Consider the following 16,194-nt stretch of genomic DNA (forward strand, 5'->3'; position numbering starts at 1 on the left):
ATATCGTTTACCCCATTCATGTCAGCATTCCAGCATAAAGCCATTGCATAATTTCACGATATTTTCAGGAAATTCATGCCAAAGTAAATATTTTTGGATATTCCTCCCATTGCATTCAACATTGGCCCATTAATAGATACAATTTTCTTAGCCAAATATGGGCCGTTGTGTATGTCTATAGTTTGTGAAATTTCTTTAGAACCGAGAATGGCCAATGGACCATTTCTCAAATCCCCAGGTAAAGTTTCATCTTCTTAGAGGTTAGACTCTTCTGCAGGAAACCTTCTTTGTATCCTTATTGGCTGCAGTCTTATTTGTTGTTCTGAATTTAGAAATGATTTGTACTTAAAAACAAAAAGTGCTGTTCTGGGTCTGTAAATAATTTTTGTACAAACTCAACTTATTTGGGGTGCTGACTGTTCTGCAAGGTTTTAATCTCAGCCTCAGAGTCTCAGCACCCTTGTGAGTAACAGGAATTTAATACTTTTTTAAAAAAATCGAATAAATAAACCTACAGATAACTCACTTTACCAGGGTTTCCCCAAATGAAGTAATTGGAAGCATATCTGCCCTAGTTATCTGTGACTTGTAAATTGAAAGGGTTTGGTATGAGCTGACATCTAACTCAGAAATTAACTGGACAATTCTTTAAAATTGTATTCCTCCATCTACTTCTCACTCTCTGTCTCCTTGATTTTGCAACAAATATTCGTAAGACAATATTTGAAATTCACATTCAAACACATCATTAGCAAACACTTCACCCTTGGAGATCAGCATAGAAGTTATAGATTTTCACTGTGCTTTCGGGAGAAAGCTATTTAGCTGGAGAACCTGTACTGTCATTTGGGTGACTGGAAAAAGAGAAAAAGGTGTGTACGGTACAACAGAAAAAAAAATCAAGCTGAGCTTCATTTCTAAAGCAAAGGCAGAAAAGCTTTAATAAAGAATTATTTCTCATCCTGGGGAAAAATTTTGAGCAGAAAAACTATAAACAAAAGGTATTTTTGAAATGCAGAGAAAGATTTTTATCTAGGAGACAACAAACCAGATATGCTGACCTATCACAAATGTCCAAGAAGTGATAAAAAGATAATTTCAAAGGCAAACACCAAATGCAGCAATAAGATAGGAGCCTCTTAATGCATTGACACAGTGGTCTCACACCTCTAAATTCTAATATATAATTCACCATAACTGTCAAAAGAGACAGAGGATACACTAGCAATGCTTCCCCAAAGCTAAACAAACAAACAAACAAAAAAAACCACTAACAAACAAAAACATAAAAATGACAAGATCCACCCAAATGTATTGCAAACATTTGCAACTCCGCATTTTCATAGAGCTCTCTGAGAGCTGGAATAGCTGAATTAATCTTGATATTCCTGGCTCTGGGCTCTGTGTAGCACTTAGTAGGTACACATGCACATGTACACACACCATACACACACACACACACACACACACAGAGTATGGGCTAACCAACATTATTTGGTGATGTGAGCATAGTCCCAAGGGTGGCCACACAGAAAGTACATGCAAAGGCATTTTGCACTGATCTGCTTGTCATTTGCAGTATCCAGTATTCCTTTTAAAAGACAAATACCTTATAGGACTGGAAGTGATATCAGGGTCACGAGCAGTCACTTGCCCAATCACGGAGTTCAGAGCAGCATTTTCATGAACTTCAAGCAGGTAAGTCGGTGAAGAGAAGACTGGAGGCTCATCAGCATCTTCAACGACGATTTTGACTGTTGCCGTGTCTTTAAAGGGTCCCCTGCCACTGAAACGTGGGTCAATATGGACATTGGCTGCCTCTACCTTTAGCGTATAGGATTTTTTGGTCTCAAAGTCCAGAGGCTGTTAAGAAATGACAAAGATAAGTGCTTCTCACTAATGACCACAGCAGCAAGAACAAATGAGTATAATGCTGATGGATGAAAGTTATGTGCATTTAAACCCATTTGTGAGCCTTAATGGGATCACTCTCCAGTTCCCCAGATTCAACCTGTAAATTTTACGGGCATTTATTGGTATCTGTTTATTATACAAGCTCAGTGAATCTAATATCCTATTGTTTTGTTTTGTTTTGCTCATTTCACTTGGAATTCACAAAATATTCACAGTCATGAATTGTGCCATCAAAATTTCACTTCAGAGTCATAATAAAATTTTACTAGTGACAGCATGACCTGCATACTAATCAGCCACTTAATCGGGCCTCTGCTGGTGGCAGATAAGGCGACATCGAACACAATCTCTATCTGGGAGGAATATTTTATCATCTCTGCAACAGAGTGTGAAATGTAAAGAACGAGAAATAATCATTGTTTAGTCCAAGGAGACATTATAAAGCATAATTTAGCACTAATCCCCACAAAGAGTATTTTCTGATTTCACTTTAAAGCATTGCTACTCTACTGATCATGTGGTTAAAGTGAGGTTTATTATTTTTTAGGACATTCTTAGAGGCTCTCTATTATGAATTTATGCTATGAGGCAGGTGGGCATGTAAAGAAATATGTGCACCAATACATATGTATGTACTTGTGTTTATATTTAGAAGAAGAAATTATTCGAGCAGTATAAATAGATAACTGAATCTAATTGTGCCCCCACCAACCACTTAAAAGCAATTTGAAATTATCCCATTGCACCATTACTGACAATGTGTCTGACATTAATTCTTCATTCCCTAAAACTCTGAGAGACTTTGGTCGATGACCTAGGTAAGTAAAGCTAGGTAAAAAGAAGCCACCTTCAATAAGCCAGAAGCCCATGTGCATTAGCACCTTTATAGTCCAATTTTTGGTGAATCACAATACTTCAGATTTCAAGAATGCAAGTCTATCGACTTCAAAGTTGTATACTGTATACATTATTCAAAGTTGTATAATGTATACTGTTCAAAGAGACAGTATACATCTGCATTACACATTTCTCAAAAGAAATATAACTTTAAATAGGCAATGAAGATTTTTTAAAATAAGCTAGAAGACAAACTGGCACCAGTGAACTCTTTCAGAATTCCAGTACAAGCTTAATTATATATTCTTATTTCAAACTATTGTGTTGGTTTTTACATTCGAATTCTGATCTAATGGGACTTGGCTCCTTTTTTCCCCCCATATTTTCTAGTAAACCAGGCAGGCACTCACTTTCCTATCTATTCTAAAATTACTAGGCACATGCATCCATGAATAGATCCTGCAACATCAGCATATTCACAATTTGCCAATCACCTTTACTGTAACAATTTTGCAATTTCAAATTCTTCGCAAACATTGTTAAGTATAACAAATTATGTTCTGCTTAATTCCAGCTCAACATAATGACGATGAACCCAGACACATTCTGGTGTCCCAAGAATTTTATTGGACAAAAAACAGGGCCTATAAATTGTAGAAATACAACTCCTTTGCACTGTTCTCTAGGGTAAAATACATGTTTTACTTGGTGTCAAGGTGTATAGTATATGCTTCGAAGTTTAGGACTAACAGCAAATAAAAATAAAGCAAATGGCTAATTGTTTCAGTTTATAACTGCACTTTATGGCCAAAAAATGGGAATAATAACAATAAAAATGACATTAGGAATCATTAGTCAAGGAAAATGTGACTCTGGGTTATTCAATAATTGACTCAAATATTATGCTATACTTTATTTCAAACATGGCTTTTTAAATGTTTTGTAGTTCTTAATGCTAAACTGAAACCAAGATTTTGGTAGAAAGATCGCGTTGCTCAGCAGAGAGTTAAAATAAATGTAGACATCTTTTTCAAAATTGATTTTTTAAAATATTTTTTATAAAAAAGAATATCCAGAAAACTTTCGGTTTTCATTGTTAAGACCTCTTCAGTGGGGGCGATTTTTAGAGCGAGACCATTGGAAATAGGTCTCTGTGTGGCACGATGGGGATTCAGTAGTAACCTTACACTCATATCTACATGATGCTGATGAAGAAAGTGAAAAAAATTATTGACTTCCAATTGTGTAGTCCACCATCTATCTTATTTGAGAACAAGCAAATCCATTTAAAAACTAGTTTGATCTACTTCATGACAAAGGTTTGAAGAACAGTATTGAAGAAAATAATCAGGATGAGGATCAAAGAGTATTTTCCTTGCAAGTGCTTTGTGACTATAAAGTAAGGAACTATGTTCCACACATTTCTTATGAGTGTAGATTTTATGATGAGAAATATAAATGGAGAATGTCGTACAGAATTTTTCTACATCTACCATAAAAGCAAGAGATTGCTAACAAAAGCAGTCTCAAATTTTCCTACATTATTTATGCTTGTTATGGAGATGTTTCTTTCTTCAATGGTAGCTCCCTATCCAGAAGCAAGGCAAAGATGAGCTTCATTTCCCATGATGCTCAAACCTCTGAGCCATAGTTTGGAGTATGCAATGGTAGCAGGTTTGGCCCTGTCCTTCAGGCACTAGAGAAAGCCAGGATAACTGAACCAGGATAACTGAACCTGAATGTTTTTTTTTGTTGTTTTTTTTTTTACTTTCCATGAAAGCATAGCCTTCAATAAGGACTTGGGAAGTTTCAGTGTATTTGGGGAAGATATTTCAGGAAGCAAGAGTTCAAACATGAGGAGAGTTATACACAGAAAGACTAAAAGCCACTGAACTCGTCACCTCTGTGGGCAACTGAGGCCTGTTTTCACTGAGAATCCTTTTACAACCTTAAACAATATGACTCAGAATAGTTTCTTCGAACGATAGTAACTGTCCACCAATTTTTCTCCCCCTTTGGTTGAGGGCTGCCTTCACAGGATATTGACTTCCCCACACAGTTGAAGTGCCCTGTCTAAGGACTCAGTAAATTCCTGTGCTTATGGGTAATAGGTAAGTTGGAGGAGCAGCACTATTATGGTAGCCATTTACCAGACCTTTAGCAGAAATGTGAAGGGGGCCCAAGAGATAAGAGGTGCCAAAAGGACTGTACTAGTTATCTTGTCTTATTGCTCAATGCTAAACATCTACCAGCTCTACAATTCTGTCAGGAAGTCCATACAAGTACCTCAACTTTAAAACTCAAGTTTCAAAGAGGTATTTTGAAGATGAACAAAAGTTTCCTTAGCTTACTTTTCTTAGCCTTATAATGCCATCCTGGGCCTGGGCATCAGAAGTGATTTCAAAAAGTGCTGTTCCATCTCCATCAATGATGTCATATGATGACTGTGCATTTTCACCAATATCCTGATCATTGGCCTTCACCCTGCCTATTGCAGTGCCAAGAACCACATCTTCCGGTACTGAGAAGTGATACAGGCCTTTGAAAAGAGGAGAAAAATGAGCGTCACACAAATTCCAACCATTCATTCATTCATATGACAAATATCTTTTGGGCACCTCCTTTGTTCTGGTCATTCCTTTATTTATGCTACCAATAAAGTGATAGAAGAGACAGAAATATCCACTTCCATTGTGGAATGTTCAGTCTTTTAACTGAATCAGAGACAAACAGTTCCCAGAAGAAGGCATGATCCCTTTTCAAGACTCTTCTGAGATATGAAACTTACTCAACCATATGTTTACCAAGTGTATATTTGGAGCAGCTAAATCAAGGCTATTAGGGAATCTATGTGTGCATTTTTTTTTCCTTTTTGCTGTATAATCACATTTACTGCCCATGGGGATATTCTTTGTTGCCAACATAAAATATTAAGCTAATTTCAGCACAGAAAGATGCAATGTGTAACACACTGGAAGTCACTTTTGAATGTACCTTTATATTTACAGACTTTTAGACCATTTTTGATAAAATTCAATTACTGAAGTTTTGCTGTGCCCTGCAGCAAGCTGTTCAGACACATGAAACACTCCTCTTGTTGCTGAAGTTCTCATTGCTCTAAAGACAAAAATCCTGCCTTCAACACTTCCTAGGCAAAATACAATCAAGTGTATCTTCACTCTCATATTGGGGCAATAAAGTGTGTCTAATTAGTGGCATTAGTCCATTTTTAACTCAAGTCACTTTAGTTGTTATACTGCTGTCACTCACTTTCATTGGTGTAGAGGAAGCTGTTAGTGTCCCAACCATAACCCCTGGCCATTACTACTGTAGTGTACACCTGTCTTACATCTAACTGCCACTCCTGCATTTCTTTGCCTGAGGGTTATTTCTGGCCTTCAGAACCCATTTTGCCCACTGAATGTCAGGCCAGAAATGCCAGAAAATTAATGCTTCCTGCAGAAGCAGCCCTCAAAGACTCACAGGAGTTAGTATATAAAATTCTAGGTCTCTCCATTCTGTGGCAGGATAACTTTGAGTTTTTTCTTTTCTTTTCTTTCTTTACAATGGTCCAGAGTTTCTCCAATGGGATACAGTTCCAGTAACCCACAGTAGTAGCTGGCTCAATAATGCACCTTTTTTTGTGTGTGTGGCTATTTCTCTCTCTCTCTCTCTGTGTCCTTTCTTCATTGGTATTTCTTGGTCCTATCTCCAAGTTAAACTCACAATCAAATTCTTGTCTCAGTGTCTGCTTCTGGGGAATCCAAACTCAAAAAGCCAAAAAGTTTTAGGCCCCTGGCAACCACAACGAGGGAAAATTAAACACTCAATGACCTAAAAACCCAAAAGGAAAAATCAAATCTGGAGAACATTACCTAATTCTCGTTTGAGCTCAAATCCACTGAGTCCCTCGGATAAACTAAGGCTCATTATACTCAACATTAACAGTAAGGTTTCTTCTAGCCCTAACACCCCTTTACTTAACAATGGGATAAAAACATCTCTCTTAGAATCATGAAGTTATAGGACTGGGGATTAAAACATTTTCCAAATAGTTTTGCCATAAGGTAGGCACTGAAAATCCTCACTTCAAGCAAAGTCTCCCAGTTTTCTTATAATTGGTGTAATGATTCCATTTTCCACAAACTTTATATTCCAGGTAAGGTTTGAGATGATCTCTTTCGGTATGCTTATTAAATAAATACGACAGCCAGGGGCCATGCCGTGCTGCTAGTCCTACATGGGGAGTCTTGGGAAGCCAAACAAATGGAACATTCCTTTATCCACTCCTATTCTGTGCCTGCTCCTCATCTCTATCAATGTGATCATACTTAATAGTTATTATCTCTAAGAAAAGGCACATGTTTGAAATTGATCTGCCACTACTGGATTGAATAATCATTTTCTTATAAAGAAATATGGCATCTTGCTGTATTCACTGTAATGCAATTGCAAAGGCAAAAAAAGTGAGGGAAAGATGAGAAGAAATGGTGTTCTCCATTTCAATAATTTTATTTAAAAGAGTTGCATTGTTATCTGATTTATGAATTGCCAGATGTAAAAATTCTAAAATTCTTAATGAAAATGCGTCTCCTCTACTCTTTCTAGCTTGGAATTTCTTCAGATAAATCATCAAAGATACCTCAAAGGTGTCATTTTCAAGCTCCACACACATCTCTCTCTCTCACTCTCCCCTCTCTCTCCCCACACCCACCTTCCCTCCTTCATCTCTTTAAAAACCAGATTTCCTATGGTATTTTCTATACCAACAAATAGAACCAGCATGCATCTAATCTCTCATGTTAGAAATATGATCATCCATCTTCCTCAACTGAAAATGTAATCTATCCTTAGACTTTTGTCCTCTCTAACCCAACGGTGCATCACACCCACCCACTTTTCTGTGCATCCAACACAACCACCCTTGCTTGCCAGGGCTACCGTCACCTTTTATGTGAATGATTGCAAATAACTCTTTAACTGGCTGCAAAGCAGAGAAGACAATGAAGGAAGGCCAGATTTAATTTCTTTCCAATTTCCCTGGAACCAGAGCCTATCACTCAAGCTGCAATTTAAAATCTTTAAATGGTCTCCTAATGATCTTAGGATAAAGGTTCTCATACTTAAAATGGCCTTCAAATCCAAGTATGGCTAATTTCTGTCTAATCTAACTCTCCAGACTCTTGCTGCAGCACTTTCCCTGGCACCCTCTGCTCCAGCTGCAGTGAAATTATTTCCATTCCCATACATGGCTATACACCATCCTTCCACAGGGCTTCTTTTGTTTTATTATTGACTATATTTAAGGTGTACACTATGATGTTTTGATAAAAGAAACCACTGCCTTGGAAAGATGTCTGCACTTTCATGTTCATTCCAGGATTCTTCAGAATAGCAAAGAAATGGACATTACCCAAGTATCTACTGACAGATGAATGGCTAAAGAAGTTGTGGCGTGTGTTTATATAATGAAACATCATTCAGCCTTTAAAAAGGAGATCCTGTCATTTGCAACAACGTGGATGAACCTAGAGATATTATGTTAAGCGAAATAAGTCAGATCAAAGGGAAAAAAAGTCCTGCCTGATCTTACTTATATGTGGAATCTTAAAATAACAATAATAATAATAATAAGTATGTAGACACAGGGCTTTTGAACATCCTTTTTAGCTGCACTATTCATCCTCCCTCCCATGGCTTCACCCTGTTCCAACTCATGGTATTCACTTTTTCATATCTCAATTCAAGAGTCCCCATATCAGAAAGGCCTTACCAAATCATGCCTCTGTCATATTACTTGAATAAATGCTCAGAAGAAAGTGTTCAATGAGAGTACAATAAAGTTGCCAAATAATGATTGTCTCCCTGATTCTTTCATGTTGGCTGTCTAGAATGTATGCTGTTGAAATTTCCAAGGGAGAGCGTGGCTTTAGCAGGGAAGAGTGGAGTCTTACTGATGTCCTCCCAGTTGCAGGAAGAAGGAGTGTACGTTTTGCAGCAAGCTTACTGCATATTTGTTTTCCCTACCTTGGGCACTAGATATTTGATTTCCTTCATAAAACAATGGGGCTAATAACAGAGCAATATCTGAGCTTCATTTTCATCATCCTCTCAAGCTTTCATAAAGAGAGATAGTGTGCAAAAGAGAAAGGAGTGCACAGCTTGCAGTCAGACATACTGGTTCTAATTCTTACTTACTACATGCTTGATGTTTGGAAATGTTATCAACTGCTTTGTAATCTGTAAAATGGGAATAAGTTTAGTACCAAAATCATGCCATACCTGGCACATAATAAGCCACTCAATAGTTGCTGTCAGGTTTTAAAATACGACTAAAAATTATAATATAAATTCCAATGGAAACATCATACCAAGATTCTCATCCAGTGCAGGAAATTAACTTACTCTGTGCAAATTTTGGAGGATTGTCATTAACATCAGTAAGAGTCACTGTAAGTGTCGTGGTCCCAGACAGGCCACCAGAGTGTCCACCCATATCTTTGGCTTGGATGACAACCAGGTACTCCTCCTTGGCTTCTCTGTCCATGTTGGGAAGGGCAGTTTTTATAATAGCTGAGGGGGAAAATGGAAGAATGGCTTTCAGTCAGAGAGCTAAATAAAAAACGAAAGTATTAATCTCACACACGCACATACAGAAACACACAAGCATACACCAAGTCCCTACTCAGATAATTTTCTGTGTTCTTCTGACATTTGATTTGTGTGTGCCTGTTATATCAATGAGAAAGATTGTGGTCATAGACATTTACAGATAATTTGCAAAAATGTGTTTTATAATGTATAAAAAAGAACTTGCAAAAATATGTATTAGAAAATAAACTGAATGACATCCCTTGTCTACCAAATTATAAAGTACATCAGAACACAGTCTTGTCCACCCCAGAAAACCCTGGAAGTGAAAGAATCCTCCAATTTATCACAGATCCCAATTCCCCTAAAAGAGGAGTAAACACACAAATAGCTTGAAGGCTATGAGGTCAAAGATAAATTATTCTGAAGTTCACAAATACATTAGAGAGATGAAATAAATAAATGCATCATTAGAATCAACTCAGATGAATAAAATAACAATCAGAATTAAAATAGTCAAGTGTCTTAAGTTCTAATCTACTGTTCAACTATATTTATATTTTAATTGTTTAGATACATCTTCTCTTTGTAAAAGTGTAGCAAATAGTTTAGAAAAATAGGAAGATTTAGGAAAAGGTGAATACAATATAAAATTACATAAAATACAATAAAATAATCACTGCTCAAATCTTAATATTTTTTCTTCTGATACATATTCAGGGTTTCATGTGGGCTTGTCTGTTTGTTTCACTGGTAATTTAATACCCTTGTTAAAGATCGAAAATTTGCTTAGATCCTCCTGAAGTTATTTTGAAAATCAAAAATCCTTATTTAGCTCTCTCTCTCTACCTCCACATAGTTTTTTCATAGATAATGCTGACATTTTGAGGTGCAAAATTACAAGGCCATGATATGTACACACACAGAAATGTGTGTATAAACATTTAACCACAGACATGATCTTAATATAGGCAGCATTCTGAGACTTTCTTTTTTTCACAGGAGATGTTTTTTAAAAACTTCCTCATCACTGGGTAGAAGTTCACCTCATTACTTCCTACAGTTGCATAATTTTTCATTGTACAATATACTATACGTGGTTAAGGCATTCTCATATTGATAAATGTTGTAGGTATTTCATATTTTCCCATGTCACACAACTGACAGATATATTCGTATGATAATATTGTATTTTTAAATTTCCTGCATTTTTACTTAACTCTATGTCATAAGATGCCCCTTACCCATATTGCTAAATGTCCATAATAAAACTTGTTTTGACTAGTCCAGAATACTTCTATTGAATTGATGTGTGTTACATTTCTGGTCAAGGTAAAAGGAAGACGTCCAGATTAAAGATAATTTAACCCCTTCACTTCTAACCCAGGGGCACCATACATGTTCAATTCAAATTAAAGCTGAGCCATTGCCTTGGCCACTTCCGAAGTTGTAATTCTTTTTCTTTAAATTCATATGGTTTTTTTAAAATCATCTGTCTGTAAAAGCATTGCAAGGAGTTCAAGTCCCTGAATCATTTGAGTAGCAAATGAGTCCCAAGAGTGACCACAGAAATACAATGCACCTACGGCTCTCCCCGGAGCAGGCTCTGGGGAGAACTGCGAGTTCTTATATACTTTATTAGACTCTGACACAATTTAATAATAGGGCTTCCCATTCAGGGAGCACTGAATTAGATAACCTTGCTTATTTGCAAACATTTGTAATACTATGATGATATTTTTCAATGCAATGCTTTGTTTCAGGATTTGATCACATCACAATGTAACTCATAGATCATACCTATATAATTAAAAATAAAAACAGAAAGAAAAGTAGAAATATGTCAACCATTCAGATTTAGATCACTGTGAGGCATTTTTGAGAAGAAAACAAACAGATAAGCAAAACACAGCAACAAAGATAACAAACCTCATTATATTAGCATGTTGAGATACCAAGATAGCTACTCTGCTATGAATATACATTTTTATAACCTAGAATATTTTCATTAGGGCTCAGATTTTCAGTAAAGAAGATAAGAACATTGTTTTCCTCCCGTGACATTTACATGAATGCTTGTACCACCACATTCTAAGGTCATCACTGATTATGTCACCCATTGGACTTTGGAATTTGACATGGAGCTTCTAACAATCAGAGCAAAATAATGCCATTCTCCAAGGAAGGCAGCAATATTTTTCAAGAAAGTTGATGAGGTGAGGTCTATGCATGAGACTTTTCAGGTTACCTGCGTGAAAGAACTCCTACAACTTCTCCAAGTCAAAAAAAGATTGGTATGTATTATTCTCATCATTTCTTTTATATGTTGTGAAAGTGAAAATGTAAAATAAAACAAAACTGTGATGTCTCTCAGGCATTTGGAATTAAAATAGTTTTTTTACTTAGTTGGAAATAACACCTTTGGGTTAGTGTCGACGAGTTAGATCAGAATATGAGTGAAGCATCGCAGTGGAGAATCTTGTTTATCAAATAGGACAAGAAATGCTGCATGGGACTTCAACAATTGCAAAAGTCTTTTTACCCTCCCGCATTGAGGTAAGCAGCTTCATGCTACCTAAGATGCATATACAGTTGACTCTTGAACAACACGGGGGGTTAGGGGCACTGACTCCACATGCAGTTGAAAATCCGTATGTCACTTTTGACTCCCCCAAAACTGAACTGCTAATAAGCTACTATTGACCACAAACCTTTCTGATAACACAGTCAATTAACATATAAATAGAATATTGAAGAGGCTTGTGAACCCGAACAACTCCGTCTTGAATAGGGGCTAGGTAAAATAAAGCTGAGACCTTCTGAGCTGCATTCCCAGACAGTTAAGGCATTCTAATTTACAGGATGAGATAGGAAGCCAGAACAAGATACAGATCATAAAGACCTTGCTGATAAAACAGGTTGGAGTAAAGAAACTGGCCCAAACCCACCAAAACCAAGATAGCGACAAGATGACCTCTGGTGGTCCTTACTGCTACACTCCCACCAGCACCATGACAGTTTACAAATGCCACATCAATTTCAGGAAGTTACTCTATATGGTCTAAAACAAGGGGAAGCATGAATAATCCAACCATTGCTCAGCATATCCTCAAGAAATAAACATAAACATGGGCAACTAACAACCCCAGGACTGCTCTGTCTAAGGAATAGCCATTCTTTTATTCCTTTATTTTCTTAATAAACTTGCTTTCACTATTCTACAGACTTGCCCTTATTTCTTTCTTGCACGACATCCAAGAACCCTCTTTCCGGTAATAATAGTATCTACACACATTTTATGCATTCATGATATTCATTTTTCTTAATGTTTTTAACATTCTAGGCTACCTAGTTCATCTGTCAATTTTTCCAAATTGTTGAAAATCTCAGAAAAATTTACAAAATATTTATTGAAAAAAATGTACATGTAAATAGAACCTCACAGTTTAAACCTGTGTTGTTCAAGGGTCAACCAAATATTTTCAAGTTTGATTCCTCTTATCAATGTTCCCCTCCTAATTGAAATCAAGCAGGTTTGCATTTTTTATCTTAGTCTTAAGCTTACCAACTTTGTGACCATGAATAAATTATTAAACTCATCAAAACTCCATATCCTCTCAAACAGAGATAATAACCAGCTTCTCATTGTGGATATTCCAAGATGATGTGAGATAATTCAGGCCAAGTTCTTGGTACACAGTAGTTACCCAAACATACTGTTTCCCTTCCCCAGGCAGACTTTTTCATGTTTATGTGGATGATGGTAAGAGTACAGAATATTCTACAATTGCTCCTACAAGTCCACTGCCCAGCCCTATCCACCCAGTGTTGGCATGGAAGGGTAGCCTTAATAGATTGCTTCAATTAATTTCCTTACTCTCTGGCTTTTTGTTAGACTCCACCAACACACATTAACCTGGGAGGTTGTGCAAATGACTCCCCCAAAGACACCTACAAAGTCTTTATTCCTGTATTTGGCCACTCAGGTTATTATTTAGAGATATCGTTAAAGTAAAATTCTATCTAGTGTCCAATAACTGCCACCTTCCTTTGCTCCTTAAGATCTAGGAGTCTTGATGGTACTTCTATTGCTAGCATCTGGTGCTGCATTCTTCCATGAAGGTCTCTCTTAACCAGGCCATACCTTTGTCAACGGTCCCTTTGTTAAATTCTCCTCAATTGCCTCTTTCCTGACAAGATCCTAAAATATGTGGCTACAAAACTGGGACTCTGTCCAAGTACCAAACATTTTGCCCACATGTTACTCTTACACAGACATCTATAGTTCAAAAGTACTTCAATGTAATAATGTACTAAGGTCCAGATCCGCTCCTTAAGAAGGCAGGGCAGATTGTTTTCTTACCTGTAAAATGAGAGCAATACCTATTCATTTAAGTGCGTTGCTCAAGATGGCCCCACTGGGAGGCTGCACCTCTGAGAGTCTTTGCATCTCCTCTTTTCTTCTACAACATTGGGAGTAGGTTTTCTGATTTCTAAGGCGAGTAGGGAGTCTCTCCAAGGTTTCTTTAGAACATGCAGCACAGTTAATTGGCTTCAGTTCAAACTGAATAATGAACAGCTCTTGCTTTCCTGAGTCCACTGCCTCTAGTCTCAACCCCACGACTAGCAGAAACTCATTAAAAAATCCAAGACAGAATTTTTGGAACCCTTTTTATGCTATTTTGTAGCTGTAAAGGCAGAATAGGGGAAACCACAATTGCCCTGGATCCTCTTATTTTTCTCTTTGTGTTGGGCTTATCTACACATATTACTTAACTTTACTATTCCTATTCACAATGTATTTCACTTCCATAGATACTTCAAGATATTGACAAGCTTCTAAAATAGAAGATGAAAACAGCCTTACTATTCCCTTCTACTTCTTTTCTCCTGCTTTGGCTAACATATCTCCCAAGCACTAGCAGCTTCACGCTGTTTCTTTTAAGGAAAGAAATGTGTTTGACAAGAAACTCTGTGTCCAATAAAACAAATTCATGAGTAAACAAAATTATGGACAACAGATAACTCCTCTATTTTGAAAATCATTGTTTGGTATGAAACACCACCTAATACAGAGCACAAAATATAGTAATTAGGCAAGACTGTTTTCAAATTTGAGAAGGATTTAAAAATTTGAACTGTGAATGCTAAAAAATGACTTAAATCTTCAATAAAACGGCATTTCTTAACCATTTTCAACTTTTATTCTAAAAAGCCAGAGAGAAGATTCTGACTCACTATTTGCCAAAATAAACTCATTTAAAGCAAATTTTGATGGTGCTACTTTATTAACGTCCCATTGCCCAAGACATAAACTGTGTCTGTCTTTTTTCATAAATGGTCAAGCAGGAGTAGTGTCCATGTCCCTAGCATGCTTATGGTCACACATTGTCAACACTCAGCAACATGTTCAGAAGCTCGCATAAGTTTAAGCTTCCATTACACCAATGTGGTGACAAGTTAGGGGTTTCAAGTTTGGGAGAAGCCATACAATAAAATGCTTTCTTTTGAAGCAATTAGTAAAATTCTTGATGTGGATATTTGATAAATAACCTCACAATAACTTAGAAAACAACTTAGATCATTTTTTCCAGCATAGAAATTCAAGGATAAGACTGTTGAGTTGATAAAATTATCTGATCACATCTTTTATTTTTGACTTTTATAAATTTCCAACAGTAATGGTTCTAGGATTTAGATTTAGACCCTTTCATAATCAGCTAGCCTTGGACTAACAAGAGAACATCCCTCGGACAAACTTTTTTCCTTGAAAATGGGGGGTTATAACATTTTGTAATTTTGAAAAGGAAAAATCACACTTGGTGTTCAGGGGTACCCAGCCCTCCTGGAGTCTCAGTAGCTTAAGCTGCATAGCATTTCCAGATGAGGGAATGCAAACGATTATACATTAGAAGTTTCCCTGGAATTTCATTTTGAAAATTCAAGCAAATAAGAGAATTCAACTAATGAGAACCCTCCATTCTCCAGGAAGTTAATTCAATGGAAATTTGAACCTGGCACTGGGGAGTAGAAGAAGATTTGGGGGTGAATTCTAGTAGAAGAATTACGAGGAAAAGGAGGATCATCTTGTTTGAAACCAACATTCATTACCTTGCTGTGAACAGACTGATGTGTTTGATTCTCCTGTATTTAAGACATGATTTTATCTTTATGTTATTCAATCAAATAGAGATTTTCCTGGTTCAGGAGTTTAAGAATTTAAATCCTAGACTGGCCTAAGTTCCTCTCAGTGCTCAACAGCTGTTTCTTATGTCTCATCATCCAGGGAGTACTTCTGATTAGAATCCAGCTTCAGTCATCTCAAAAACATTAAACTTGTGTGTGTGTTCTTTTTTCTTCCCATTGTCTTTGGCGTTATCATTTGAGAAGCATTTTGTATCCGTCACGAAGATTTCTTTTTATAATTTCTGTGATATCACCAGATTGAGAGGCTTCACAAGAAAGGCAAGGGGATGCTGATTGACTCTTTTGTCATTTTGAAGGCTGATTACTGTAATTCACTCTTCACGGGTCTCCCAGATTGTGCTGTTCAAAGATTGCAGTTGATATAAAATGCTGTGCTAGACTCCTCTTTTGAATAAGACTTGTTGAACACATTATCCTAGTTATGAAACCACTAGCTTTGTTATCCCCAAAAACCCTTTCCAGTTCAATATGCAATTATCATTTTATTATCTGTGAAAAGGGGTCTTTTACTTATGAGGTTAAGTGATGAAAGGTTGTAAGAGACAATTCTTTTATAAGTGGGGGGGTCATGTACTGCACCCACACTTTCTGCTAGCTATGTGATTTATACTACATGCTACCAGTTATGAAGAATAAAGTATATAT

The 16,194-nt window shown here is 36.7% G+C and overlaps 1 protein-coding gene across 1 annotated transcript in view; it reads right to left on the reverse strand.

The window, feature by feature from the left end:
* Positions 1 to 16,194, reverse strand: part of CDH8 (cadherin 8) — a 383,028-nt gene that overhangs the window by 161,739 nt on the left and 205,095 nt on the right. Inside the window, exons 5-7 of the mRNA XM_025370427.1 lie at positions 9,157 to 9,324; positions 5,103 to 5,290; positions 1,610 to 1,863 (exon numbers count right to left, since the gene is read on the reverse strand). Coding sequence (XP_025226212.1) covers positions 1,610 to 1,863; positions 5,103 to 5,290; positions 9,157 to 9,324 — 610 coding nt within the window. The remainder of the gene's footprint in view (positions 1 to 1,609; positions 1,864 to 5,102; positions 5,291 to 9,156; positions 9,325 to 16,194) is intronic.

This window comes from Theropithecus gelada, chromosome 20 (genome assembly GCF_003255815.1).
Source record: "Theropithecus gelada isolate Dixy chromosome 20, Tgel_1.0, whole genome shotgun sequence".
Taxonomy (NCBI): domain Eukaryota; kingdom Metazoa; phylum Chordata; class Mammalia; order Primates; family Cercopithecidae; genus Theropithecus; species Theropithecus gelada.